A 27,292-nucleotide genomic window follows, 5' to 3' on the forward strand; every position below is an offset into this window, starting at 1 on the left:
TTTGGATTTAGGGTTCTCACGGAAGGACTTGATGATGATGATGGTCACGTAGACTTCTGCCTTTTAATCCATCCATCATTGTTGGAGCATCATTAAGCTTTGAGTAGGTGGTGGTGGCGCAGGCCATCACCACAAAGAAACCGGAAAAAGAAACACAAGAGAGAGTAGGGGTCAGTACAGATTTTAGAGCCACCATGAATAGTTATTATGATGAATTGAACATACAGAGTATCAGTATTAAGTTAAAGTGAAGTTATAAAAAGGCCATGTTAAAGTAATGTGTTTTCAGCAGTGTTTTAAAGTGCTCTACTGTATCAGCCTGGCGAATTCCTATTGGCAGGCTATTCCAGATTTTAGGTGCATAGCAGCAGAAGGCCGCCTCACCACTTCTTTTAAGTTTTGTTCTTGGAATTCTAAGGAGACACTCATTTGAGGATCTGAGTTACGATTTGGAATATAAGGTGTCAGACATTCCGATATATAAGATGGGGCGAGATTATTTAAGGTTTTATAAACCATAAGCAGAATTTTAAAGTCAATCCTGAATGACACAGGTAACCAGTGTAGTGACATTAAAACTGGAGAGATGTGTTCAGATTTTCTTTTCCTAGTTAGGATTCTAGCAGCTGCATTCTGCACTCGTTGCAAATGATTTATGTCTTTTTTTGAGTAGTCCTGAGAGGAGTGCGTTACTGTAATCTAGTCGACTGAAAACAAAGGCGTGAACTAATTTCTCAGCATCTTTCAAAGATATAGGAGGTCTAACTTTTGCTATGTTTCTTAGGTGAAAAAATGCTGTCCTAGTGATCTGATTAATATGCGATTTAAAATTCAGATTACAGTCAACAATTACCCCTAAGCTTTTTACCTCCGTCTTGACTTTTAATCCTAATGTATCCAGTTTATTTCTAATAGCCTCATTTTATCCATTATTGCAAATCACTAAGATTTCAGTTTTCTCTTTATTTAACTTGAGAAAGTTACTATTCATCCATTCTGAGATACAAGTCAGACATTGTGTTAGTGAATCAAGAGAGTCGGGGTCATCAGGTGCTAATGATAAGTACAGTTGTGTGTCATCAGCATAGCTTTTACATGTTCTGATTATCTGTGTATGTACTGTATATGCTGTATGTGTGTATATATATATATGTATGTATATATGTATTCGTAGCATTCATAGTCTGAAACACGATCTGATTGTATGGGTGGTTACCTACAGTCATCAGGCGTACACACTCCACTGCATCCCCTCGCAGGGATCAAACCTCGGACATCAGCGTCAGAGGCGAAGCCCCTTTATGCTGCGCCACGGCATGTGGTTCGTTTATTTGACAGCCTGTAGATCGGAGTAAATACATTCATAGCATTCGTAGTCTGAAACATGATCTCATTGTATGGGTGGTTGTCCGAGGTTCGATCCCCGTGAGGAGTGGAGTGTGTACGCCTGATGAGCCCAAATAAGGGCGAAACACGTGTTGCGTACTCTTTGCATTATTTGACAGTAACATTCTATGATCTGCTTCTCACGACTGAGAGGGCATAGCAGACGTTGCTGTACAGAAGTGTAAATATGGAGGCAGCATTGTACTGTCTAACTTTCAGTTTTATTGCTGATCTGCTAATATTTGTATGCTGAATTGTTAGAAATTGTCAAAGTCCACATAACTGTTGGTAAAGATATGAAACATAAGTCAAAGAATTTCTTATCTTCTGCCCCTAGACATAATAATCCCCTCATTTTCTTCCTTCTTTAACCAATGCAGTGTTCAGACTGTGGCTATAATTGGGTATTATCACATTTGCAGGTCTCTGTATTGATAATGTGCAGTATTGTGAACCGTTAGGCTCCATATTTAATCTGTTGCAACACATTTTTTATTCTGTGGAGTGTATAAATTAGAAATTTTGTCAATAGCATCTTACCCAACTTCCGTCATGTTTTGCCTGTCTAAATCTATATCTTTGAGAAGGTACTGGCTAGTAAGACCTTAACACATCTTCAGATCATAGTAACACATTTTAAGGAAATTGTCTCTTAATGATCTTGGAGAATAACAAGAAATGATCTTTCAATTAATATTCCAGAAATTGAGTGAAATTCTGTAATTCACAAAATGCATTCTAGTTAAATGTACACCATGCTCAATTTAATTTAATTTAAAAAGTGTTCATCATTCATGTGTATCTAGTCTAAAATTGTCTGAAATGTAACCAGAGGAAGATCACACTTTGCTTGGACACATGTTCTGCGAAAGTTCTACTTCAAATGATTTTGGGAATAATTTTTGTACGTCTAAGATAGTCTTGGAGTTCAGTCTCTCCTAATGCTTTATCTGCAGTATTTAGGTAATTGGTAGCATTGGATAAGACGACATTGTGCTATGGAGGAATCTTTTATGGTATCATATATGACTACTTCAAAGACTTAGAATTACGTTCCACTACTCAAAAAATCCTAGTGTATCAGTATTTTATCTGCTTTTTTTGTACTGTATGAAGAACTAGTTTATTTGGATTAGTCTTGTTGTTTAGCTGTCTGAGTTGAGTGAAGGGTTGATTACTGGGCTTTATGGGTTGTCTTTGTAACATTATTGTACCTGCTTTGTTCTCTGTTACATAGCAAATACAGTACTAATAAGCAGTGTGTTTTGTTTTTCTGTGGTGTTCTTTAATTAAAAAATACCTTGCTACTCTCTGTTTTTTTAACCTCATAAAGTATATCTGAATATCTTGTATACTGCATAAAAGAAACCAGAAATGTTATGCCTTTATTGTAGAATTGGAAGTTCACAATGTGGGACTTTGACACATGAACCCTTGAGTTAGTATCTTGTTTTGTTGTTGACCGCTTCCTTCTGTCTATGTATGGCAGATCCTGAGCGCTGGACCACCATACCACTTTTGGTGAAGGTCTTCAAACTCATCATCAATGAATTATCCACAGTGATTGAGGCTAATACATCAAGATCAGCAACTGCGGATTGGAATCAAGATGGAGGTTTGAACCTCTTTTCCTTTCCCCTTCTTTTTTCAGTTCACAATTCCCACCAGTCCCAAAGAGATTTTGTAGTGTGAGCTTTGAAAGCAGTTTCTTCATTATAACATTATGTTACAAATGTAGACATCTTATTTTCTCAAGCAGACCGTGTCTTGAAACAATAACTCAAAAATCAGAAAGTATAGGAAGCATAGAATAACATATAAGCAAGAGTTCTATATCCAACTGGCAGCTTTCTTTATCATATACTGGCCTCACAAGGGACTGATTTCGGTATTTCAAATTTTGAATGAAGATGCATTTACAGTATATCAAAGTGACGTGCAAAACGCATCAATCATGTTTTTAAGTCAATTATTTTATTACTTTACATTTGGCACGTGATCTTGTATAAGATCACAGTACAATATGATTGTTGACTTTTTTTCCCTAAATGGAGTAAATGCTGTAAATCCATCTCTTAATGATTTTTTCCTTTTATGTACTAACAATTAAATTTAATTTCTAGAGAGTTTAGAGGTTCGTTAACACTTAAGGGTGCTCACACTCTGCTTATTAAATGCCTCTTTGTTGCCTTTCTAGAAACAATGTAGTACTAGGTTGTTGTACCGTGTTAGCCATTATGAATGTAGAGAAAAGCCAAGCAAAATGACACCTTTTATTGGCTAACTAAAAACATCTTGCCTGAAGAAGGGGCCTGAGTTGCCTCGAAAGCTTGCATATTGTAATCTTTTTAGTTAGCCAATAAAAGGTGTCATTTTGCTTGGCTTTTCTCTAGAAACAATGTAAAATTTTAAAGATATTTCCAGTTTCCTTATTTTTGCTTTATTTTGTTCGGTACATAAACATAGAAATACATAAATTATGAAAGATGTTTAGTTTAGAAGTATAGTGTGAGACAATCAGAAAAGTAAGTATAGATGTGAAATATTTTATTATTTGGTAATATTAGAACGCTCTGGAAATTTTCCTAGCATATGCCATAGTTAAGTGGCAGAGTGGTATTCAGTTGTACCATAAACACAGTACATCATTAGATTAGCTGAACAAAGTAGAGTGGGTGAGTGCCAGAGTCCAGAAGTGTGTTGGTATACAGTATGACGCTAAAGTTGCCTGGTACTTCTGTCATGCTTATGAGCACTAGCAGAGAGAAGCTTGTAACATGAATAGCTAAGGACATTGTTTTTTAATTTATAGATTCCAATGACATGTGGGAAGATGAAGATGATGACGATGAAGATGAAGGGCTTGCTGGGCAGCTGCTTTCAGATCTAATTTCATCCAATAAATATGGTAAAAGTTAAACTTGGGTCATTCCAATACTGATAAGACTAGCGATTGGTAATAGTAGCCTGAATACCAGCATGTAGGCTGGATGTGTTGTCTTGTAGTGACATAATGAAGACATTTATATGGCGAGAAATAAAATGAAAAATCTGAACTACTAATAACTTGTAAATGAGAAACAAACCCCTTGCCACTTTTGATTGTGGTCTAAAAACCTTTTTATCAGTATGTTCCTTCAGAGTTACCAGTTGGGTGATTATAATTCCAAAACCTTGATTATTCTGGGGTTTTAATAAGTGCTATGCATTTGGAGGCATTTTATTCACAAATGACACACTCCTGGTCTTGACAATTCAGACTAAGGAGATGGAATCAAAGGATGCTTTAGGCAAGCACAACTAAGATAATGCCATGTACTGTATGTGAAAAATGTTATTTCCATAGTACTCTTCTTTTATAGCATTAGTGCAAGTATGTTTTCAAGTACATTTATCAAAACATACATAAATCCTATTACTAAGTGTAAAGTGTAGTTTAACACTTTTAAGGCTGGTGTCAAAATCAAGGAGGTATGCTGAAAAAACTGATATGCGTCAACAAAAAAGTTGCCTAGAGTGTATTGTTTGATTTTATCCACTGGATGGCAGCAAAGATTGTTAAAAGAACGGAGCCACTGTTGGCAATCATCAAAAGAAATAAGTCTGCAGAAGGAGTTTTCCATTTTTGTTGCTGACTGCTTCCGTACTGTCAGATGGGGATTTTGAGCTGCCATAAACAACAAAAAAAACAAAACATTTAGAATGCATCTGGATTATCTGCCATGTATAAATGAGAGAGCAATCACCATTACTTCAGAGTGTGTTATTTTCAGCAGTTCTCTATTTTGCTCCTGTATGAAGTGAGTTCATTTTTGCAGATCTTGCAAGACAGAAATGTCTATATACAGTGATCCCTCCTCGATCGTGGGGGTTGCAGTCCAGAACCCCCCGCGAAAGGTGAAAATCCGCGAAGTAAAAACCATTTGTTCATATGGTTATTTTTATATATTTTAAGCCCTTATAAACTCTCCCACACTCTTATAAACATTTCCCGCAGCATAAACCCTTTGTATTCTCTTAGATATTAGGTAAGATTCGTTGAAATTATGTATGTAAACACACTGTTTATATACAGTAAAACCTAAATTTTTTTTAAAGATATCAAGCGTCTCAGATATGTTACAGCCATTAGATAGACAGGCCACCAGCAATAAATACGTACAATGCAAGAAAATTTGTATACAGTAAAATGTGTGTACAGTGACACTAAACGTACGTACATGTACAAAGTACTGTACGTAGAAAATTAATTATGGTTACTCACCAGCAATGACACTATGACTTGTCCAATAACGATGAGTTTAATTTTACTGCACAACAAAGGAGAGCGTTACAGCTCTTCTAAAGGAGCCTCTTCAGGCGACTGTGTAGCACCGCCATTGTTCTTCTTCCGCTGTCTTCAATCCAAATCCCTAAAGCAGATTCTATCTGGACTACCGCCTTATTACGTCCACTTACAACTCGTTTTGCTCCCTGGTTAAAAGGACACTGCGGCTGTAGATCTTATATTCTTTTCCTCCTTTTTAAATAAAAAGAAATCGTGGACTCATTGATGCCATAATGGCATCCTACAGCAGTGTAGCTGTTTCAACCCTTCAACATATCCAAAACTTTTACCTTTTCAGCAATCATTAATATCTTCCGTTGGCGCTTGGGCACGGCCCCTGGAGCAGTAGCATAACCAGATCGTTTTGGAGCCATAACGAAGGGCTTGACTACGCACAAAGATAGACACAAAAGAGCACAAACGTTAACTCTTTACACAGGAAACGCGTTGATGCTAAATGAGCGAGACGAGACTTCCTGGTTAACGCAGCGGAATCTAATTCGACGCTCCGTCGCTGAGCCAGTCAGCACACAGGAACATAACTGCGTGTTCTGATTGAGTAGCTTCTCAGCCATCCACCAATAGTGTCCCTTATATGAAATCAACTGGGCAAACCAACTGGGGAAGTATGTACCCGAAATAAAAAGACCCATTGTCCGCAGAAACCCGCGAAGCAGCGAAAAATCCATGTTATATATTTAGACATGGCTTACATATAAATCCGCAATAGAGTGAAGCCGCGAAAGTTGAAACGTGATATAGCGAAGGATTACTGTATACAGTATTGCCCCTGGAATCTGAATGCCCCAGAACTCAAACAACTTGGAATCTGAATGAAAAATATGAGCAAATTTTACCCCCGGAATCTGAATGCTGCTTTGGAATCCGAACGCCCAGCAAGTTGTTTGTGTGTACGTTTCCCCAGCACTCGGGCCACCCATACGCTTTGTCATTCAGTTCGTTGTCAAAAGCTGTAGTGAAAGCATCTTGTGTGATTTTTTTACTACTGTTTTTGCTGCTAATTTTATGCTTTTGTGCCTGTTTTGTATTATTTTTTTATATACTAACAACTTAATGTATTTGCCATGGGTCCTAAAAAGTCCTATTATTATTTGTTAAAATTTTACTTTAAAATTCAGTGTATTTACTGTTAAAATCATTTTGAAAATTCGAGTTTGTGTGACTCAGGAACAGATTAATCCAGTTTCTATTATATTAAAGGGGAAAAATTGTCTTGGAACTCGAGCAGGGTTCTGGAACGGATTAGGTTCGGATTCCAAGGTATCACTGTATTTGAATGAGAGTTCTTTGGTCTTTGACTTTCCATCCAAATTATTTCCAATGTTTCCACCATATCTCAAATTATGATTAATATTAAACTTCACCAATCAAGTGCCGTACATAATATGTACAGTGGTGTGAAAAACTATTTGCCCCCTTCCTGATTTCTTATTCTTTTGCATGTTTGTCACACAAAATGTTTCTGATCATCAAACACATTTAACCATTAGTCAAATATAACACAAGTAAACACAAAATGCCGTTTTTAAATGATGGTTTTATTATTTAGGAGAAAAAATCCAAACCTAAATGGCCCTGTGTGAAAAAGTAATTGCCCCTTGTTAAAAATCACCTAACTGTGGTGTATCACACCTGAGTTCAATTTCCGTAGCCACCCCCAGGCCTGATTACTGCCACACCTGTTTCAATCAAGAAATCCCTTCAATAGGAGCTGCCTGACACAGAGAAGTAGACCAAAAGCACCTCAAAAGCTAGACATCATGCCAAGATCCAAAGAAATTCAGGAACAAATGAGAACAGAAGTCATTGAGATCTATCAGTCTGGTAAAGGTTATAAAGCCATTTCTAAAGCTTTGGGACTCCAGCGAACCACAGTGAGAGCCATTATCCACAAATGGCAAAAACATGGAACAGTGGTGAACCTTCCCAGGAGTGGCCGGCCGACCAAAATTACCCCAAGAGCACAGAGACGACTCATCTGAGAGGTCACAAAAGACCCCAGGACAACGTCTAAAGAACTGCAGGCCTCACTTGCCTCAATTAAGGTCAGTGTTCACGACTCCACCATAAGAAAGAGACTGGGCAAAAACGGCCTGCATGGCAGATTTCCAAGACGCAAACCACTGTTAAACAAAAAGAACATTAGGGCTTGTCTCAATTTTGCTAAGAAACATCTCAATGATTGCCAAGACTTTTGGGAAAATACCTTGTGGACTGATGAGACAAAAGTTGAACTTTTTAGAAGGCAAATGTCCCGTTACATCTGGCGTAAAAGGAACACAGCATTTCAGAAAAAGAACATCATACCAACAGTAAAATATGGTGGTGGTAGTGTGATGGTCTGGGGTTGTTTTGCTGCTTCAGGACCTGGAAGACTTGCTGTGATAGATGGAACCATGAATTCTACTGTCTACCAAAAATCCTGAAGGAGAATGTCCGGCCATCTGTTCGTCAACTTAAGCTGAAGCGATCTTGGGTGCTCCAACAGGACAATGACCCAAAACACACCAGCAAAGCCACCTCTGAATGGCTGAAGAAAAACAAAATAAAGACTTTGGAGTGGCCTAGTCAAAGTCCTGACCTGAATCCAATTGAGATGCTATGGTATGACCTTAAAAAGGCGGTTCATGCTAGAAAACCCTCAAATCAAGCTGAATTACAACAATTCTTCAAAGATGAGTGGGCCAAAATTCCTCCAGAGCGCTGTAAAAGACTCATTGCAAGTTATCGCAAACGCTTGATTGCAGTTATTGCTGCTAAGGGTGGCCCAACCAGTTATTAGGTTCAGGGGGCAATTACTTTTTCACACAGGGCCATGTAGGTTTGGATTTTTTTTCTCCCTAAATAATAAAAACCATCATTTAAAAACTGCATTTTGTGTTTACTTGTGTTATATTTGACAAATGGTTAAATGGGTTTGATGATCAGAAACATTTTGTGTGACAAACATGCAAAAGAATAAGAAATCAGGAAGGGGGCAAATAGTTTTTCACACCACTGTAAATGGGCAGCTAATTAACAACATAATTCATTGTCAACTATTTTCGTCGTCCTTATCATCTATGACATAGATAGATCGAGAGGCAGGTAGAACTTTATTTGTCCCCAGGGGGAAATTTTGGCTTTTTACAGAAGCTAATTAAATAAATAGATAGATAAGTAAGTAAATAAATATACACTCACACTTTGGTTTGAACACACATTAGAATAACTATAAAGCAAGAAAATTCAAAAGGAAACTAAAGTTCTTTCTTGGCTGTTACAGTCACATTGAGGCATTATGGTGGCGTCCTGCGGTGGGTTGGCACCCTGCCCAGGATTGGTTCCTGCCTTGTGCCCTGTGTTGGCTGGGATTGGCTCCAGCAGACCCCCGTGACCCTGTATTCGGATTCAGCGGGTTAGAAAATGGATGGATGGATTGCTGTTGGTATAAACGCCATTTCGCCTTTCTTTACACACTTCTGATAAGTAATTTATTGGCTGAAAGTCCACAGTGTTGGTGTGTCACAGAGAGGATGTGTAGCATTTTTCATAATTGCAGTCAGTTTTGTTTTAATTTTCTCTTTTTCCGCGACCTTCAAGGAGTCCAGAGTGTCCCTGCCTTTTTAATCAGCTTGTTGATCCAGTGGGCCTCTCTTGGAAGTGATGTTACAAGCCCAGAACACCACAGCGTAGAAAATTGCAATGGCCATCACTGAGTTATAGAAGATGTGAAGGATGTCACTTTCCACATTAAAGGAGCACAGACTCCTAAAACAAAACATACTGCTTTGCCCCTTCTTCAGTTCCTTTGTGTTACAAGACCAATACATTCTGTCATTGATGTGGACCCCCACGTGTAGGAGTGAACCACCCCTTCAACCACTTCCTGAATAGTGAAAGACATGAAACCTCTTTGGTGTGGTAAAAGTCAGTAACCATTTCCTTGACATTGCGAGAGGAATCACCATTACACCAATGTGTGTTGTTTTCAGCGGCTCATGGTCATGCTCCTCTATCAAGAGAGCTCATTTTTGCTGATCTTGCAAGTAACCGTTTTCTATTAGTATTTGCATACAAGTTCTTTGGTCTTTGACTTTCTGCCCTATTTACATCCAAAGTCTCCACCATATCTCAAATTATGACTAATGATATATGTCAATTAATATGGAATGTGTAACAGGGCAACAAGTGGACTCCATAATTCATCCATCCATCCATTATCCAACCTGCTATATCCTAACTACAGGGTCACGGGTGTCTGCTGGAGCACCACCACAGACACAATTCATTGTCAACCATTTTAATCTTAAGTTATAACGATGACATTAATTAGTTTTTCAACCCCCACCCTTTTTAATCAATACATACATGTGTTGATGTTCTGAATATTATACGGTGGGCCCCTTCTGCTCTTGAAGCTTATCCAGACAATTTTCAGGTAGTTGCCTGGGCCAGAAAGATCAGTGGCCACACTTTCTTGGCAGACTGCATATTGAAGTCATCCATTCATCCTCAAAGGGTATAAAAAGTTCAATTGTAGCTGCTTTTTCTCCATAAAGGAAATCCAGATGATCTCCTGGTTAAGTATCATGTGCATCCCTCCTTTGGATGGAATGTCAGTTCATCACAGGACACACACCCACTTTCTGACATATTGGCCTAATACTGGGAAGTGTAGTTTATATAAGGCACATTTCGTTTAGATGTAGAAGAAAATCAGAATACCAGAAATAAACAAACGCTTTAACGAGGGTTTAAATTGTGCACAGGTTTATTGAAATGTGAAATAATATCCTTTAGCCACATTTTTTCCGGGTCTGTTTATTTTTCCTCTCTTTTACATTACTGAACATACAAACCGATGTTCAAAATAATTTTAACACAGCATAGGTATAAACATGTAGGTATATACTGTATATATAAAAAAAAATCTCCTGTAATGGGATAAAAAGTTCAAGTTTTTAAAATGGATGTTAATGTTTTAGGCACATAAGAGAACACAGATTGACTGCTTTTGGAGTGATTTATGCCAGCGTGTCAGGATGTCAGTCCGTGGAAACGTTGAAAACAAATCATCACTTAATAGTGTCAAATACTATTAGTGTATTGATTTTTTCAATAGATTTAGTTGTATAGAGATGGTGGTTTGTTTTTTTTTTTTTTTGTTTTTTTTTTGTTTTGGTGCTTATTTTACCTAACTGGACAACAGCAATGTCATTTTTCCACAAAGCAAAATTCTTTTGTTTCATTCCACACAGACAGCATATTGACTTGAAATATAATACTGCTATAATCACATCTTTATAAAGAGTTAGTTATGTGCTGGACACATGACATTTTCTTCTTTAATATTGTGTCCTTTCATTATCCCTTGGCAGACGATGACTATTACGAGGATGATGAAGATGATGACCCTGATGCTATGAAGGATCCAATTTATCAAATTGATCTGCAGGTAGAATTATAATTTTTTAAAGAAAGTTTAAAACATCTTTGATTTGTGAGCACTTAAATTTTTTTTGATTTTTGAACTACTTTTGACAACAAGGAAAAAAGATTTTTCCAATTTAATTTGTAAATGAAGCCACTGTAATCCAAAGTTGAGTGCACAGATGCAGTTCTCTATTACTTGAATAAAGGTGAAGATTAAATTGCTCATGTAGTTCTTTCAGTAACAGTAACAAATAAACAAGAGAAGTCAGAGAGGCTGTAAGTTTAACTTGATGTAACATATGCATCCACAGGGTCACTATTCAAACATGCGTGTCTAATGAACATTTAACACGTTTCCATGACTAGCAAGTAGAACAGCCTGCTGCACCCTTTCCTTGAAGCTTCTGCCCTCCTTACCTGAAAATTCTCAGAATAAAGTTTATTTACAACTCTATCTGCCATTAGGAAAAAATGTTAATTTATGCCCTGCTTATGGTGCTTAGGCTTCAGCTCTAGTTCTTGAAGTTTTTTTAGGGGGGGGCGGCAGCAGCATTGGTGGTGTTTCTCATATTTAACATAATATCAAACATAACGTAAGTTGAATTGTTCATTTTCTTCTGTCTTTAGATAAATATTAATCAACCAAAAGGTTGTTTTATCTGACCATTACCAAATATATATATTGCATACTAAAACACTAAAATGGGGTCACCTTTTTGGAATACAATGAAATTCTCACTTGCTTTTTACACCATAACAACTAACAAATGGTTTTCCAAACATATTATTAAAGGTATCCCTGATGCCAGACGGTATATTCTAGATTTATATCTAAATTTTGAATATACTTTAAAAAAAAAATTGCATTGAAACTTGAATTTTCAGTGTCTCCAGTTAGCAGCAGAGTGTTCCAGATGCATAATGCAGCCTTGTAAAATTTGTCACATTAACTCTTTGAACAACATGGTGAGTGCTCTGTTGTGGTGCAAAATCAGTTTTGCTTGCACCCCTGCTCCCCTGATTTTTTTTTTTTTATCGTGATGCTTACCCGCAGGTGCATCGCCATTTTAGTGCAATGTTGCTGATTATAGTCTTTTCAGAGGGAAACTTTTCATTAACAGGTCCGTTAATATCATATCGTCGTTTTCACTTTCGATGACCTGATGTGCCTTTTTTGGTTTAAAAAAAAAAAACAATTTCCGAAGTCACCTATGTTGTAGAATATATGTCAGAAATTGGAATCTCTAACAACTCAGCATGGTGCCACTTTGCAGAATGATTAGCAAGAATTTAGGCATGCAATACCTAGTGGCATCGATAACTACTCTTGTGCTGTTGAACGATTTAGGAAAATTTTTGCCTCAGTTCCCCAATTTGAAAATTTTCAAGGTAATGCATCTAAAATACATTACATTGAGATTTCAGTTGACAGTTCAGATCAGTCATTCTCAAATTCAGCCCAAGAGGCCCCCTGAAGCTGCAGTTTTTCATCCCAACCATGTTCTTCTGTCAAATTAGACTCCTACATAAATTAAGCTGGCTGTTTGTTTTTTATTTTTGTCAATCCAGAAATTGCAAACTTGTTATGCTAAACTTAGTTAATGAATAGTCAACCAAAACAACACCTTTTATTGGCTAACTAAAAAGATTATAATATGCAAGCTTTTCGAGGTAGCTCAGGTCCTTTTCTTCAGGCAAGATGTAATACAGAAACTGGAATTCCCTGCATTTATAGACACCAGAACAGATACAACATTGGGTCAACTTAAATTTAGTAGGAATTTAGGTGTATAAGAATTATATTTTATTTATTTTTTTTGCAGTATATTACTTTTACTTTTCTGGTTATATATGCATTAATTACTAATAAGCACACAAATTTGTTTTACTGAAATAGCCATTTTTCAGCAGGCCCCAGTGTCTGCTATGCTTGTCAGTATTTGGAGACAATTAGGAGGCCAAATTCCTCAAGAAAGGTGAATAAAATAGAAAATAACACTGATGCACCTTTCTGAATATTAAATAAGAAAATAAAAATTAAACAATGAGATCAATGAAAAGTAAAAATGACTGATAAATTGACAAACTGGTTCAAACACTTGCAGCCACAAGGCCAGCCATCCCCAGGACTGAGCTTGAGACCCAAACCATTGGTTTACATGACAGTCCTAGTGTTTCTGCATATCTGTGCTAAATTCTAGGAGGACTGAATTGTTTATTTGAAACATGTTTTTAGTTTTTGTTTAACTCCTTTAGTTTATTTTACATCTGAATGAAGGTGTCCATGAATGATTATATTCTGTGATAGACAGCTAATCTCTCCTGGGAATCTTTGCCAGTTGTCAATGACCCTAAAGTTTAATTAGGTTTTAAGATGGATGAATAGATAATAACATACTGGAGTTTAGGGATGGTAGTCTGTTTATGTTGAAAGTACATCTTATGAGAAGGATTTTGGAGTCCTAGTGGACTCTTTATTGTTAACTGCCGGACCGTGTTCAGAAGCCATTAAGAAGGCTAACAGACTGTCAGGTCATATAGCGCCTTGATGTGTGGAGTACAAGTCACAGGAGGTTCTGCTCAGTCTTTATAACTCACTGGTGAGGCCTCATCTGGAGTACTGGGTCCAGTTTTGGTCTCCAGGCTACAAAAAGGACATAGCAGCATTAGAGAAAGTCCAGAGAAGAACGACTAGGCTGATTAGAGGGCTACAGGGGTTGAGTTATGAGGAAAGATTAAAATAACTGACTTCAGTTTATAAAATGAGATATAATTGAGGTGTTTAAAATTAGAAAGGGAATTATTATGGTCAATTGAGATAGTGACTATGAAATGAGTTCATCAAGAACACAGGGACATAGTTGCAAACTTGTTAAGAGTAAATTTCACACAAACATTAGGAGGTTTTTCTTTACACAGAGGCCCACAGACACATGGAATAAGTGACCAAGTAGTATGGTAGGCCATAGGACTTTAGGAACTTTCAAACTAGAGTTGATGTTATTTTAGCTGTCTGGAGTTTTTTTGTTTTTTCTGTCCCCCCTGGCCATTGAACCTTACTCTTATTCGATGTTAATTAATGTTGATTTATTTTGTCTTTTATTTTTCTATTCTTTATTACGTAAAGCACTTTGAGCTACTGTTTGTATGAAAATGTGCTATACTGTATAAATAAATGTTGTTGTTGTTGTTTAGAAGAATTAAATAGATAAGACTGATGAGCTTTGTTGGGCTGAATGGTCTGTTCTTGTCCAGATTGTTCTAATGTTATTTCTGTTGCATGAAAGACAAGTCAGAAGCCATTCAGTCCGTTTTTAGTGCACATTCGCACACTTTTGGGCCACTTCACTTTTCTTGGAGAGGGTTATGGTAGCAACACGCTGAGCTGTCCAGTTTCCTAAATTCTAAAATCTTAGATTAGTTGATGCTATGGTGTAGCTGGGGCTTGGAGAGTATCAAATTTCTGCTGTTTGGAAATGATGTTTACCTCTTGGCCCAATTCAGCGTAATTTAAAAAAATTAAAGTTGATTGACTGATTGGGTAAAAGAATTGGGAGAAAAAAAAAAACCACAACATAATACGAACACTTCTGATGCTTCCCCTAATTCTTTTTCAGGCCTACCTTACGGATTTCCTGCGACAATTTGCTCAGCAACCATGCTACAGTATGTTCTCGGGACATCTGAATGAGGCAGAGAGGAGGATTCTTCAGTCAATTGCCATCTAAAGAAAGTGGCTTTTTATTCTTGTCCATCTAGTGATTCCCACCCCCAAACCCTGTCTGCATTCCTTCATCATCCTTAGTGGGACACCCAGCCTCGCACACTTATTGGCTTCGTCCAGGGATGTGGGGAGTGGGTTGACTAAAGCTCCATTGCTCCGCGATAAACACTAATGCTTACAAGGCACTTAGCTTATTGCTCTTTATTTTTTGAAGCTCTGGCACCCACAATGATGATGACGTGTTTTTTTTTTGCAGGCTGGTGAAGAAGCAGCACACTTTGTGAGGGTCAGAGTTTTACGGACTGGGTTTGAGAAAGGAAAAGATAGTTGTGTGCAAGTGGAACAGAATTGAATTTGGATGGGAATTGTCAGTCAAGATGGTACAAAAGGGGGCATATCTTAGCCAAAAAAAGTGCCTACGAGCACTTTAATGGACTAGTTAAGAGCTGGACGTGCAGATTAACCTCACCGTGGCTTTTTGTCTTTTAAAGCGGATATTAAAGCCGCATGTTAAAAATCCGAGTGCAGGCTTGCAGACCATTTTTGAGGGTTTTGAGACTGATGTGCACTTCTGTAGAAGCAAAGATGGGGGATCCCCTCAACCATGATTCAGGCTAATGGACTAATTGGACAAATCCCCTTCACCTTGGTTAGACCTTCTAGCATTAAGAATTGAAGGCCGAGTGGAGGGTGGGTCATGTTAATGACTGCTCCACATAACATTTTGATTTGATTTATTAATTGTTAGTCAGCCGTGTCTCATGACACCTGTTTCTTGCCTTTCTTTTTTTTTTCTTTTATAAATCTTATTTTGTGACAGAAAATAAAGATAATTAAAAATGTTTGCAGTTTTGCATTATTTTTTTATTTCAATAGCCTATTGTTTCTTTTTTAGGTGTATTCAATAGTAGATATTGCGAAAGACCCTGTCTGCCTGTGTGAAAAAAACTCTGCCCCCTGTGAGCCAACTTTGTTGAGATATGACACACTTATTCTTCAAAGACATGTGTTCAGTTTTTTGTTCAGATACTTCAAACATATCGTGCTGTATTGTTTTAAAATTACAAAATTTCCCATTAATAAGCACTGGTGTGAACTTGGCTCCCTGTACCACTTAGAATTGAGTACAAGGTTTCCCTCCTTACCCATCAGTGTATTTACAGGAACTCCTTATCCCTCATACTTCCTCACGCACCCTCCGCTCTGTGCATACCAACACTCTTCAAGTTCCCAGAACTAAACTTAGCAGTATGGGTGACAGGGCCTTTTCTTCGGTGGCGCCGAGGCTGTGGAATTCCCTCCCCGACTACCTGAGAGCCCCACAGTCAATCGATGCCTTCAAATGAAACCTAAAAACTTATCTTTTTAGAAAGGCTTTTTGTTAAATTATTTCTATAAATTTTTTTTGTTTGTTAATTTTATTCTTATTTTGTAGCACTTTGAGATTGTCAAATATAAAGCGCGATATAAATAAAATCTATTATTTTATTATTATTGGTGAATTTGCAAACTCATCCATTTTAAAACCGAGAAATGTTCTGTGCGACTCCAACTAGGAATGAGTTTAGGGTTTAAGTTTTACCTTGAGAGCAGTTGTTTGAACTTGTATATTTTGTGTATTTTCCTCTTTTATTTATCTGACAGTCGCTCGGATGTCTAGTGCAAGTGTGTCAGACGCCGGGCAGAGCGTGCGGGCAAATAGCAAACACAGCAGCCTAAGGTAAGTTAACTACTTCTCTGGAAATAAATGGAATGGGAAAGAAATTAGGTAAGCATAAATAAAACTAAACTGCTTGAACAATATCTGCAGATTGTTAATTGATTATTAAAGAACCAAAGTTATTAACCTGCATCTAAATGGTTTAAGGCTTCTTTATTTAGTCCTGTTTACACAAGAAAACATGAAGTTTGCCTTCTCAGTTGCATCTAATAACAGGCAGAATGAAATAAAACAGACAAATAGAAACAAGAAAGGTTAAGGTAAGGCAGTTAGATTTTACAGTAATCCCTCCTCGATCGGGGGGGTTGCGTTCCAGACCCCCCCCGCGATAGGTGAAAATCCGCGAAGTAGAAACCGTATGTTTGTATGGTTATTTTTATATATTTTAAGCCCTTATAAACTCTCCCACACTGTTAACATTATTAGAGCCCTCTAGACATGAAATAACACCCTTTAGTCAAAAGTTTAAACTGTGCTTCATTACAAGACAGAGATGGCAGTTCTTTCTCACAATTAAAAGAATGCAAATATATCTTCTCTTCAAAGGAGCGCCGTCAGGAGCAGAGAATTTCGGAGAGAGCGCTCGCTAAGAAAAGCAAACAATCAAAAAATCAATACGTGCTTTTAAGTATGCAGAAGCACCGCGATAAAGCGGCATTTTGTAGAGGAGCGTCCGTATCTTCTAGTCAAACAGCCCCTCTGCTCGCACCCCCTCCGTCAGGCAGAGAGAGTGAGAAAGATAGAGAGAAGCAAACAAGCGCCACGCGGGAAGCATATCTTATAGCATTGAGGAGTTTTAGTTAATATGTAATACGTGCTCTGATTGGGTAGCTTCTAAGCCATCCGCCAATAGCGTCCCATGTATGAAATCAACCAGGCAATCAAACTGAGGAAGCGTGTAACCTAAATTAAAAGACCCATTGTCAGAAAGCGGCGAACCAGCGAAAAATCCGTGATATATATTTAGATGTGCTTACATTTAAAATCCACGATAGAGTGAAGCCGCGAAAGTCGAAGCACGATATAGTGAGGGATTACTGTACATATTTACACAAATAAAAGGTTACAGGATAAATATCAAAACCTTAATCATTATCTCCGATATTTCTTATTGAAAAGTCAAATGGCACTAGGAAGACAGGAGTTTCTGGAGCGATTTGTGTGGGTTTTCAAGGCGACTCTCCTTCCTGATTTACTGAAGTTTAGTTTCTCCATGTAATTCATGTCTGTCATCAGTTGAGATGATTTCCAGTTTCTTTAACGTTGCCTGCCCTCTGACACACACACGCTAGTCAAATCATCTCCCTCAGCCCCAATAACTTTAGCTGCATACTTCGTAATCTGCTGGAGCTTTTTTGAGTTTTGGTTTGTCAGAGTATTAAACCAGGCAATGAAACTGAAAGTGAGCACAGACTGGATGAGACTGCGATAAAAGGACAATATGAGGTCCTTGTCTACTTTAAATAGTTTGAGTTTATGGAGGAGAAATAAGCGCTGGTTGCATTTAGAGAATAGTTTGTTTGTATTTGTATTCCAGTTAAGATTGTTATCTAGGTAACTTTCTAAATGGTTTTTGAAATAATCTCTGGTGCCCAGACCCTGACTTTATTTTCATTCCAAGACATACACAAGCAATCGCAGCAAGCCACTGATCTTCTTGTGCATTGTATTCCTGTTCCACAACAAATCAGTTCTTTTTCCAAGTTCTTACTTAATTATATAATTTTACCAAATTGCTGTGTTTTAGCTAATACTAATGACTAGATGGGGCACTAATTTCAGTTCCTTCCATAGGGGAATACTGAGAGTGATTTTATGGTAGTACTCATTTGGTATTAGTAGATATTTTTCAGTTGCTAATTATTGGATACTAGCTGTCAGCTGCGGCTCCACTTGCATAGTAGTGAAACAGGACAAACTTTTTAAAAATTAGTTAAAAAAAAAAAAAAAAGTAGTAATTTGTATTGAGAAGGATTGATATTGATAGATTTCGTGTCCGCAGGCCTCTTGATATACTGTACAATATTTTTGGATTTGCTATCAGGGGTGAGAATGTCGCCACTTCGTGGCTCTGCCGCTCGCGTATGGGGAAATGGATGTGCAATGTAAACAGTTTATTTTCATGAGAATTGTCATATATGCATAATAAAATTATTTTACATGACAGCAAGTAATTAACCATAGTAAAAAGTAATAAATTGAAAGAAAATTGTTTCATGTTGCATTAGAATTATTTGTTGCATTATACGTTTTCCTTCTGTTTGGCTTTAAAATTAACACACAAATACTTTTTTCACTTTTATTGTAAAACTTCAGTAAAAACAACATTTTGAATTAACGTTTCGTCAATATCACATTGAATTTTAATTCCGTGTTTGGAGTTACATCATGACAACGCAAAGTATAACTGCCCGTGAGTGAATATCGTTTTTTTCTCTCTAATAAATAAACGTTTTTTGAGTGTTTGTCCCTGTGATTTGTTTGTTGTCATAGCAATGGCTATTCTAACGGGAAACTGTACACGTTTTAATACGAATGGCATATCAATATTCTCCTTTGGTGTCTAATGTTATCCCCTGAAGAAGTACTTCATTACCTTTCTTGCCGCCTGTTAACATTTGACATGTCAGAATTGTTCCACCAATTTTGATTACAACTAATCTTGTCCTCTTGCATAGCCCATCACTCAGACATAAATTACGCAATAACATTACGATACATCCTTCTTTCAACAGTAATTCCAAATTTCAAATGTTTATTCTACAAAAACGATACAAGATAAAATAAGTTTCATTACAACACAAGAAAGGGGATACAAAATAGATTTTTTTCACTGTGTTTTATAAATGATGGCTTCAAGGTGGTGGCCATCATTAGCGATTCACTGTTCGAGACGTTTTCTGAACGCTCGCATGACTCGTTCAGCCATTTCAAGTGGCATAGCGGTGATTTCATGGTGAATAGCACGCTTGATGGCTTGAATGTTTTGAGGTCGGTGTGTATAGACCTTTGACTTGCGATAAGCCCCACAAGAAGAAAATCGCACGGAGCAAAATCAGTTGAACGTGAAGGCCACCTGACATCGCTGTGCAGGGAGATCAGCTTCATTGGAAACATCTCCCACGAAACTTGCATGGATCCCCGCGCCATGTGAGCTGTTGTTCCATCCTGTTGACACCAGGCATCCACCACATCCATTTTTTCCAGTCGGGGCCGCAAAAAGTTCTCTAGCATTTCAGTGTAACGTTCTGAAGTGACGGTGACCGGTGCTCCCCCTTCCTCACCTACAATGCCAAATTCTGCAGCGGCGCACCACACGCTTACTGTGCAGGGGGTCTCTGATGAAGGTCATGAGGGTTGGTTTCACCCCAATAGCGAAATTTTTGCTTATTTACGCTGCCATTCAAAAGGAAATGTGCCTCGTTGTTGCACATGATGTCTCGATGAATGGTTTGGAGAATGTTCATGCACAACTCTCCACGGCTCTCTCAGTGAGTTCCTGCACTACCATCATTTTATGTGGATGGAAATTAAGGTCCTCATGCAAAATCAAAGACTATGTTGGAAATGACTAAGGCAGAAGTAGGTTTGCTCACTGAACGTCTAGGACACTGCAGAATTGATGCCCTTACATCTTGGATGTTTTCAGGCGTTCGTACAGTCCGAGGACAACTTGCAGAGCTTCTGCTCAATGTTGTACCCATCTGTCTAAATGTAGCCACCCACTGAAGAATTGTATCATATGAGGGGATTTGGGATGTCACCATTAGGAGGAATGCTGAAGTGCATTCAGAAGATGTGTTATTTTGTGATGATGGATTAGTCGTTTTTGAAGAACCCTTCGACAGTGAAAGCACGGAGAGCACCTACAAGGAATCTCCTATCAAAAGACCCCAACCTCAACCCACTCCGCTGCCTCACGCAATGACCTTGAGAGATGTGGCACTTCATTTTGGCTCACCCTGTATAATCTATCATCCTGATTTCCATTCTGCCTCTCCATCATTGACTAATTAGTGGGTCTGACGCTGAAGCAGTTGCAGCCTTACATCATATACGAGGTGTGGCAGAAAAGTAATGAGACTGATTTTTTATTTACCAGAGTTTTTTTTATTTTTTTCAAACATCAATGTTATCCCCTTCAATGTAGTTCCCTTGGGCAGCTACACACCGATGGAGACGTTGTTCCCACTGTTGGTAGCAGCGCTGGAAGTCTTCAACCGGTATGGTCTTCAGCATGTCCGTTACACTCTTTTGGATGTTTTCTAAAGTCCCGAAATGACGTCCTTTGAGGACATTTTTCAGTTTAGGACAAAGGAAAAAGTCACACGGACTGAGGTCAGGTGAATAAGGGTGCTGGGGAACCACAGGAATGCCTTTTGAGGTCAAAAATTCTGTTATGGAGAGGGCAGTTTTTCGGCACCATTTTGGCACAGACCTTTCGCATGTGCAAATGTTCAGTCAAAATTTGATGAACGGTAAATCTGTTCAAATTGAATTGTTCACTCAACATTCTTAATGTTAAACGACGGTCTGATCTCACAAGAGTGTTCACACGTTCGATGTTTTCATTGGTTTTCGAAGTTGAACGCCTCCCTGAAAAACTTGAGCTCGGGGTAAAGAATGTTCCCCATAGGCCTGTTTTAACTTTTCAAACGTCACACTTGCTGTTTAATGGCACAACGTTGCTCCAAATTCTGCTGTTCCATGTTGCATGACGCACAACCAAAAACACAACTTCGCTAATAGCAGTCACAAAACTCACGTAGTTAACGGAAGGAGTTGAAACTCGCACTGAGCTATGGGAGGGTACTGATACACGTGCTCTATCAATGACAACAGTGCAGCGTTGCAGTGTTGCCAGTCTCATTACTTTTCTGCCACACCTCGTAGTGTTGTTCTCCTAGGCGTCTGCTTGGCTTGCTTTTAATTGTCTCTATTTGGGTACAATGAAGGGAGCAGACTACACAGGGTAAGAGAAGAAGAATCGGAAAATAGAGTTAAGCATTTAAAGTTATAGAAAAAATAGAAATATTTCTAAATGTCTTGTAAAGTAACAGTCATACTGCTGTATAATAAAACAAGAGGAAAAAAAAAATACCAGCTAACTAAATGAGATCAGTCAGTCAGTCACCAACCCACTATGTCCTAACACAGGGTCACGGTGGTCTGCCAATCACAACCAGCACAGGGCGCAAGGCAGGAACAAATCCTGGGCAGGGCACTCACACCCACCCACCCACACCCCAAGCACACTCTTTATGTCTTTATGCCAATGCACCTAACCTGCAAGTCTTTGGACTGTGGGAGGAAACCCACGCAAACACGGGGAGAACATGCAAACTCCACGCAGGGCGGACCCGGGAAGCAAACCCACGTCTCCTAACTGCGCTACCCACTGTGCCATAGTGTTGCCCTAAATGAGATCAATTTTTGCCACTTATTGTGAATGTGGTTTGAAACAAAAACCTGCAGCTCCAGGGGAATCCCCATAATCTGAGTTTAGGAACTCCCGAATTATGTATTTTAAAAATAGCAGAAGCCTCAGCCCTGACCCCTTTCTGGACGCCACTCTGAGAAGGTTCCTCGTAGATCTAATCTAGTATTGTGTCCATATCAGATGTCTGTCCACTTACTGACCCAGGACGTCCCGTTTAAGGGTCATGGGAAGCTGGCACGCTCTTGGGAATGCTGGAACAAACCCAGGATGGGGTGCCAGTTTACTCTGTAGGGTCAAACGCAACATTTAAACCAAAGACCCTGGAGCTGTGAGGCTTCCAGATTAATTGCTGAATCACTGCTTTCCTGTGTTGGCTGGGATTGGCTCCAGCAGACCCCCCCGTGACCCTGTATTCGGATTCAGCGGGTTAGACAATGGATGGATGGATGGATGTTTCTATGAACCATTTTAATAGATAGTTTTCTTTTAAATTAACAATATAATTCATAACAAAATTCTCAAACCTGCTTAACTCAGTTTAGGGTCATTGGGTGACTGGGGTAGGGCCGGGCCTATCCTGACCGCATCGGGTGCAAGTCCATGGCAGAGTCCACATGTGCCCACACAGGGCCAGTTTGGACCCTCCAGTCAGCTTGACATGGGGAGGAAAACCCGAAGCAGACGGGCAACACAACACGCAAACTCCACACAGTGCGACCAGAGATGTTAGTGTCTGCATGTTCTCCCCGTCCGGGTCCTCTCCGACATATGCAGGTCAGTTGAATCGGTGCTGCCAAATTGCCAACCGTTGATATGCGTTTGGTGGTGTTTGCCCTGTGACGGACTGGCACCCTGTTCCTGCCTTAAGCCTCAACCTTCCTTATGACCCTCCTCTGGATAAGCGAGATAGAAATCTGGATGAATTTAATTGGTCCCCATTGACAAATAAAGCAACACTCATAATAAAACAATGGCATTGTTAAACGTTTTTAGGTTAAAAGGCTTCTTCTCAAGTAAAACGTACTTCCAGGTTTCTTGTGCTGCTCACATGTTGGCGTAGATCCTAGCGTCGTCATCATATGGCAGCATCTCTTGTGCTTTGCTTTCCATAGCATCCACCTGAAATGTCAGAGAACAGGTATTAATGTTCGGACCCCCTCCGGCCATGCGTTACGTTGCACACAGACACGGGTGGTTTGGATTGACGCACTGTTTAAACTGTGCAGACTGAATAAGAAATCCATCATCCGTTCCAATTTACAAACTGGTTATTCAAATTTAGCCTGGAGATTCTGTGGAACCAACCCTGGATGTGGGATGCCAGTCATTCACTGGGCCCACTCACTCACTTACACGACCCTAATGAGCCATAGTGGGGCTGCAGGCTTTCATTTCAGCTTCTGCATTGTTCATCCACTCACTCACCCACCCATCAATTAATCCATTTTCCTAATCCTTTCCTAGCAAGCAATTTGTCTTACTTATTACCATTTCCTGCTGCTAATTGAAGAGACATCTTTTGTCTTAATTTTAATTGACTTGCTAATTCTGGGAGTCTGAAACTAAGCTCTGGTTTTGGGCATCAGCTCCGTGGGTGCCCAGCCCCTAAAATATCTAATCCAGAAATGTAAACAAATAAATAAATAACTTCCAGCCTACATACACTCACTGAGCAAATTATTAGGACCACCTGTACCCCCTCCTTATTTGTGCAGTTATCTAATCGGCCAATCAGACGGCAGCAGTGCAATGCATGCAGTCCTACAGCTGCAGGTCAGGAGCTTCAGGTGATGTTCACATCAAACACCTGAATGTGACTTCAGTGATTTCAGCTGTGGGGTGATTGTCAGTGCCGGGCGGGGTGGTTTGAGTTTTTCTGTAACTGCTGACTTCCTGGGATTTTCACACATGACGGCCTCCAGATTGTAACACATAAAAAAAAAAAATCCTCCAGTGAGCGTCAGTTCAACGCCTTTTGATGTGAGACATTAGACGGCTATGGTAACTCAGATGATGACCACTCTGCACAACTGTGGGGAGAAGTAAAGCCCCTTGAGAGTGCACCAGACAACAAAACGCTGAGGTGGTTGGCCTACAAGAGCAGATGACCACATCAGGCTCCACTCCTGTCAGCCAGGAGCACAAAGCTGAGGCCGCAGTGGGCTCAAGATCACCAACACTGGACAGCTGAAGACTGGGAAACGTCTGGACTGATGGATCTCGATTTCTACTGAGACAGACGGATGGTAGGAACCAACAGCAGGAATCCGTGCAGCCAACTTGCCTTGTGGCAACAGTCCAGGCTGGTGCTGGTATGGTAATGGTGTGCATGTGGAGTGTTGTCTTAGCACACTTTAAACCAACCAATCATCACTTGAATGCCACGCTCTGTTCGAGTGTTGTTGCTGACCAGGAGCATCCCTTCATGGCCACAGCTCATGCATCTTCAAGTGCAGGGATGTCGAATTCCCATCCTGGTGGGCCGCAGTGGCTGCAGGTTTTCATTCTAACCATCTTCTTAATTAGTGACCCGTTTTTGCAGCTAATTAACTTCTTATACTTTAGTATTAACCCGCTGAAATACCCAGCGTTGCCCGAGAGGAAAATAAAGTGTTTTTTTTTTCTTTAATTGTTTGAGAAAAATATAATTAAAAAAAAAAAAAAACACAATAAAAATAAATTAACAAACAATGACGACTCACTAATGTGCTTGTCTTCTGGTCTTGTATGTATGTTATCATCCAGTTGATGCTTGGGTCTGGCCAACTCTATTTAATTTGAAAAGCAACAGGCACGCGGTGGTGCTGCTCAAACATAAAGAATGCTGGCAGTCACCGCCAGTTCGCCCTCTGGTGGTCGTCCCAAGTGTCAACTGGATGATAACGTGCATACAAGACCACGAGATCACCCCCAGCCTACCCAGAATGGTGGGTTAGGGCTGATTTCACCCTACAGTATTTTTAGTCGCCTGTGTACCAAGTTTCACGAAAGTCACTCCAGCCATTCGGAAGTGATGCTGGAACATACACACACACACACATACACACACACTGACTTTTATATACAGTCAGTGGAACATCGGTTTGCGAGCATAATTCGTTCCAGAAACGTGCTCACAGTCCAAAGCACTCATATATCAAAGTGAATTTCCCCATAAGAAATAATGGAAACTCAGATGATTCGTTCCACAACCCAAAACTATTCATATAAAAATGATTAATGCAAAATATAAAGTAAAAATACATAAAACAAATTAACCTGCACTTTACCTTTAAAAAGAATCATGGCTGGAGTGAGTGAGTTTCTAAACTCTTGTGGGATTCCACCCAACGGGACGACACACGGAAGAGCGTCTCAAAGCAATCGCAGTCTCCCAGCGCTGTAGCAGTTCGCCGTATAAGCGCATCCAAAAAGATCGCAGACAATGTCAATCAAATCAAATCAAAGTCAATGGGTCATACAAGGAACATTATAAAGATCCCGCTACAATAAATAACAGCGCTGTTGCTGTTTCAAGCTGAATAAAGCTGGTGGTGTTAAAGTACTGAGACTCAGCTTCGTGTTTTGGGGCGCAAGATGGGGACTCGCACTTCACAGCACACACACACAGTCACAATGCTGTAGTAAACAGTATACGCTGTACGGATGTTGACTATATGAGTGAGGCACACAGACTCAGACGGAGAATACAAGACGACTGCCAGAGAGAGAGAGAGAGAGAGAGAGAGACACACACACAGAGACAGACAGACAGACGCGATAAGAAGAGGGGGAGGGGCGGGGGGTGTTGTTGGGGGCGCACGAGTGAGATAAGGAGAGAGACGCGTGCACGTGAGAGAGAAGAACCATTATATATATATATATATATATATATATATATATATATATATAATAGTGCCTTTCATATCTATTTATATATTTAATCTCATAGTGCTTTTCATATCTATCTATTTATTTATATATATATATATAATCTCATAGTGCCTTTCATATCTATCTATCTATTTAGTTATATATATATATATAATCTCATAGTGCCTTTCATATCTATTTATTTATTTATATATATATATATAATCTCATAGTGCCTTTCATATCTATCTATCTATTTATTTATATATATATATATAATCTCATAGTGCCTTTCATATCTATTTATTTATATATATATTTAATCTCATAGTGCCTTTCATATCTATTTATTTATATATATAATCTCATAGTGCCTTTCATATCTATTTATATATATATATATATATATATATATATATATATAATCTCATAGTGCCTTTCATATCTATCTATTTATTTATATACTGTATATATTTAATCTCATAGTGCCTTTCATATCTATTTATTTATATATACTGTACACTGCTCACAAAAATTAAAGGAACACTTTAAAGAAACACATTAGATACATCAGATCTCAATATGAAGTTGGATATCTATACAAATAACGACAGGGCAATGTCTTAGGAACAAAAGGATGCCAAGTCTTTTAATGGAAATAAAAGTTTTCTGCCTACAGAGGGCTCAATTGTGTAGACACCCTAAAATCGGAGTGAAATGAAGATGTGGCAGGCTAGTCCATTTTTTCAAAACTTTAATTTCTGCTACTCAAAATGCTTCTCAGTATCTTGTGTGGCCCCCACGAGCTTGTATGCATGCTTGACAACGTCGGGGCATGCTCCTAATGAGACGACAGATGGTGTCTTGTGGCATTTCCTCCCAGATCTGTATGAGGGCATCCCTGAGCTGTTGTACAGTCTGAGGAGCAACCTGGTGGCGCCTAATGGACCGAAACATAATGTCCCACAGATGTTCTATTGGGTTTAAGTCAGGGGATCGTGAAGGCCATTGAATTGTTTCAATTCCTTCATCCTCCAGGTACTGCCTGCATACTCTTGCCACATGAGGCCGGGCATTGTCGTGCATTAGGTGGAAACCAGGACCTACTGTACCAGCGTAGGGTCTGACAATGGGTCCAAGGATTTCATCCTGATACCTAATGGCAGTCAAGATGCCATTGTCTAGCCTGTAGAGGTCTGTGAGTCGCTCCATGGATATGCCTCCAAGATCATCACTGGCCCACCACCAAACCAGTCATGCTAAACGATGTTACAGGCAGCATAATGTTCTCCATGGCTTCTCCAGACCCTTTCACGTCTTTCACATATGCTCAGGGTGAACCTGCTCTCATCTGTGAAAAGCACAGGGCACCAGTGGTGCATCTGCCAATTCTGGTATTCTATGGCA

At 39.1% G+C, this 27,292-nt stretch overlaps 2 protein-coding genes across 3 annotated transcripts in view; one reads left to right on the forward strand and one right to left on the reverse strand.

The window, feature by feature from the left end:
• ipo9 (importin 9) overlaps positions 1-15,717 on the forward strand; it is a 93,540-nt gene extending 77,823 nt beyond the window's left edge. Inside the window, exons 21-24 of the mRNA XM_039749425.1 lie at positions 2,876-3,001; positions 4,199-4,294; positions 11,095-11,171; positions 14,767-15,717. Of these exons, the coding sequence (XP_039605359.1) occupies positions 2,876-3,001; positions 4,199-4,294; positions 11,095-11,171; positions 14,767-14,877 (410 nt within the window). The 3' untranslated portion in view covers positions 14,878-15,717. The remainder of the gene's footprint in view (positions 1-2,875; positions 3,002-4,198; positions 4,295-11,094; positions 11,172-14,766) is intronic.
• A 6,767-nt stretch (positions 15,718-22,484) lies between these two features.
• LOC120526303 (CMRF35-like molecule 3) overlaps positions 22,485-27,292 on the reverse strand; it is a 62,557-nt gene continuing 57,749 nt past the window's right edge. For both annotated transcript variants that reach the window (XM_039749427.1, XM_039749426.1), the window contains one exon: positions 22,485-23,152. In XM_039749427.1, coding sequence (XP_039605361.1) covers positions 23,078-23,152 — 75 coding nt within the window. In that variant the 3' untranslated portion in view covers positions 22,485-23,077. The remainder of the gene's footprint in view (positions 23,153-27,292) is intronic.

Source organism: Polypterus senegalus, chromosome 3 (genome assembly GCF_016835505.1).
Source record: "Polypterus senegalus isolate Bchr_013 chromosome 3, ASM1683550v1, whole genome shotgun sequence".
NCBI lineage: Eukaryota > Metazoa > Chordata > Cladistia > Polypteriformes > Polypteridae > Polypterus > Polypterus senegalus.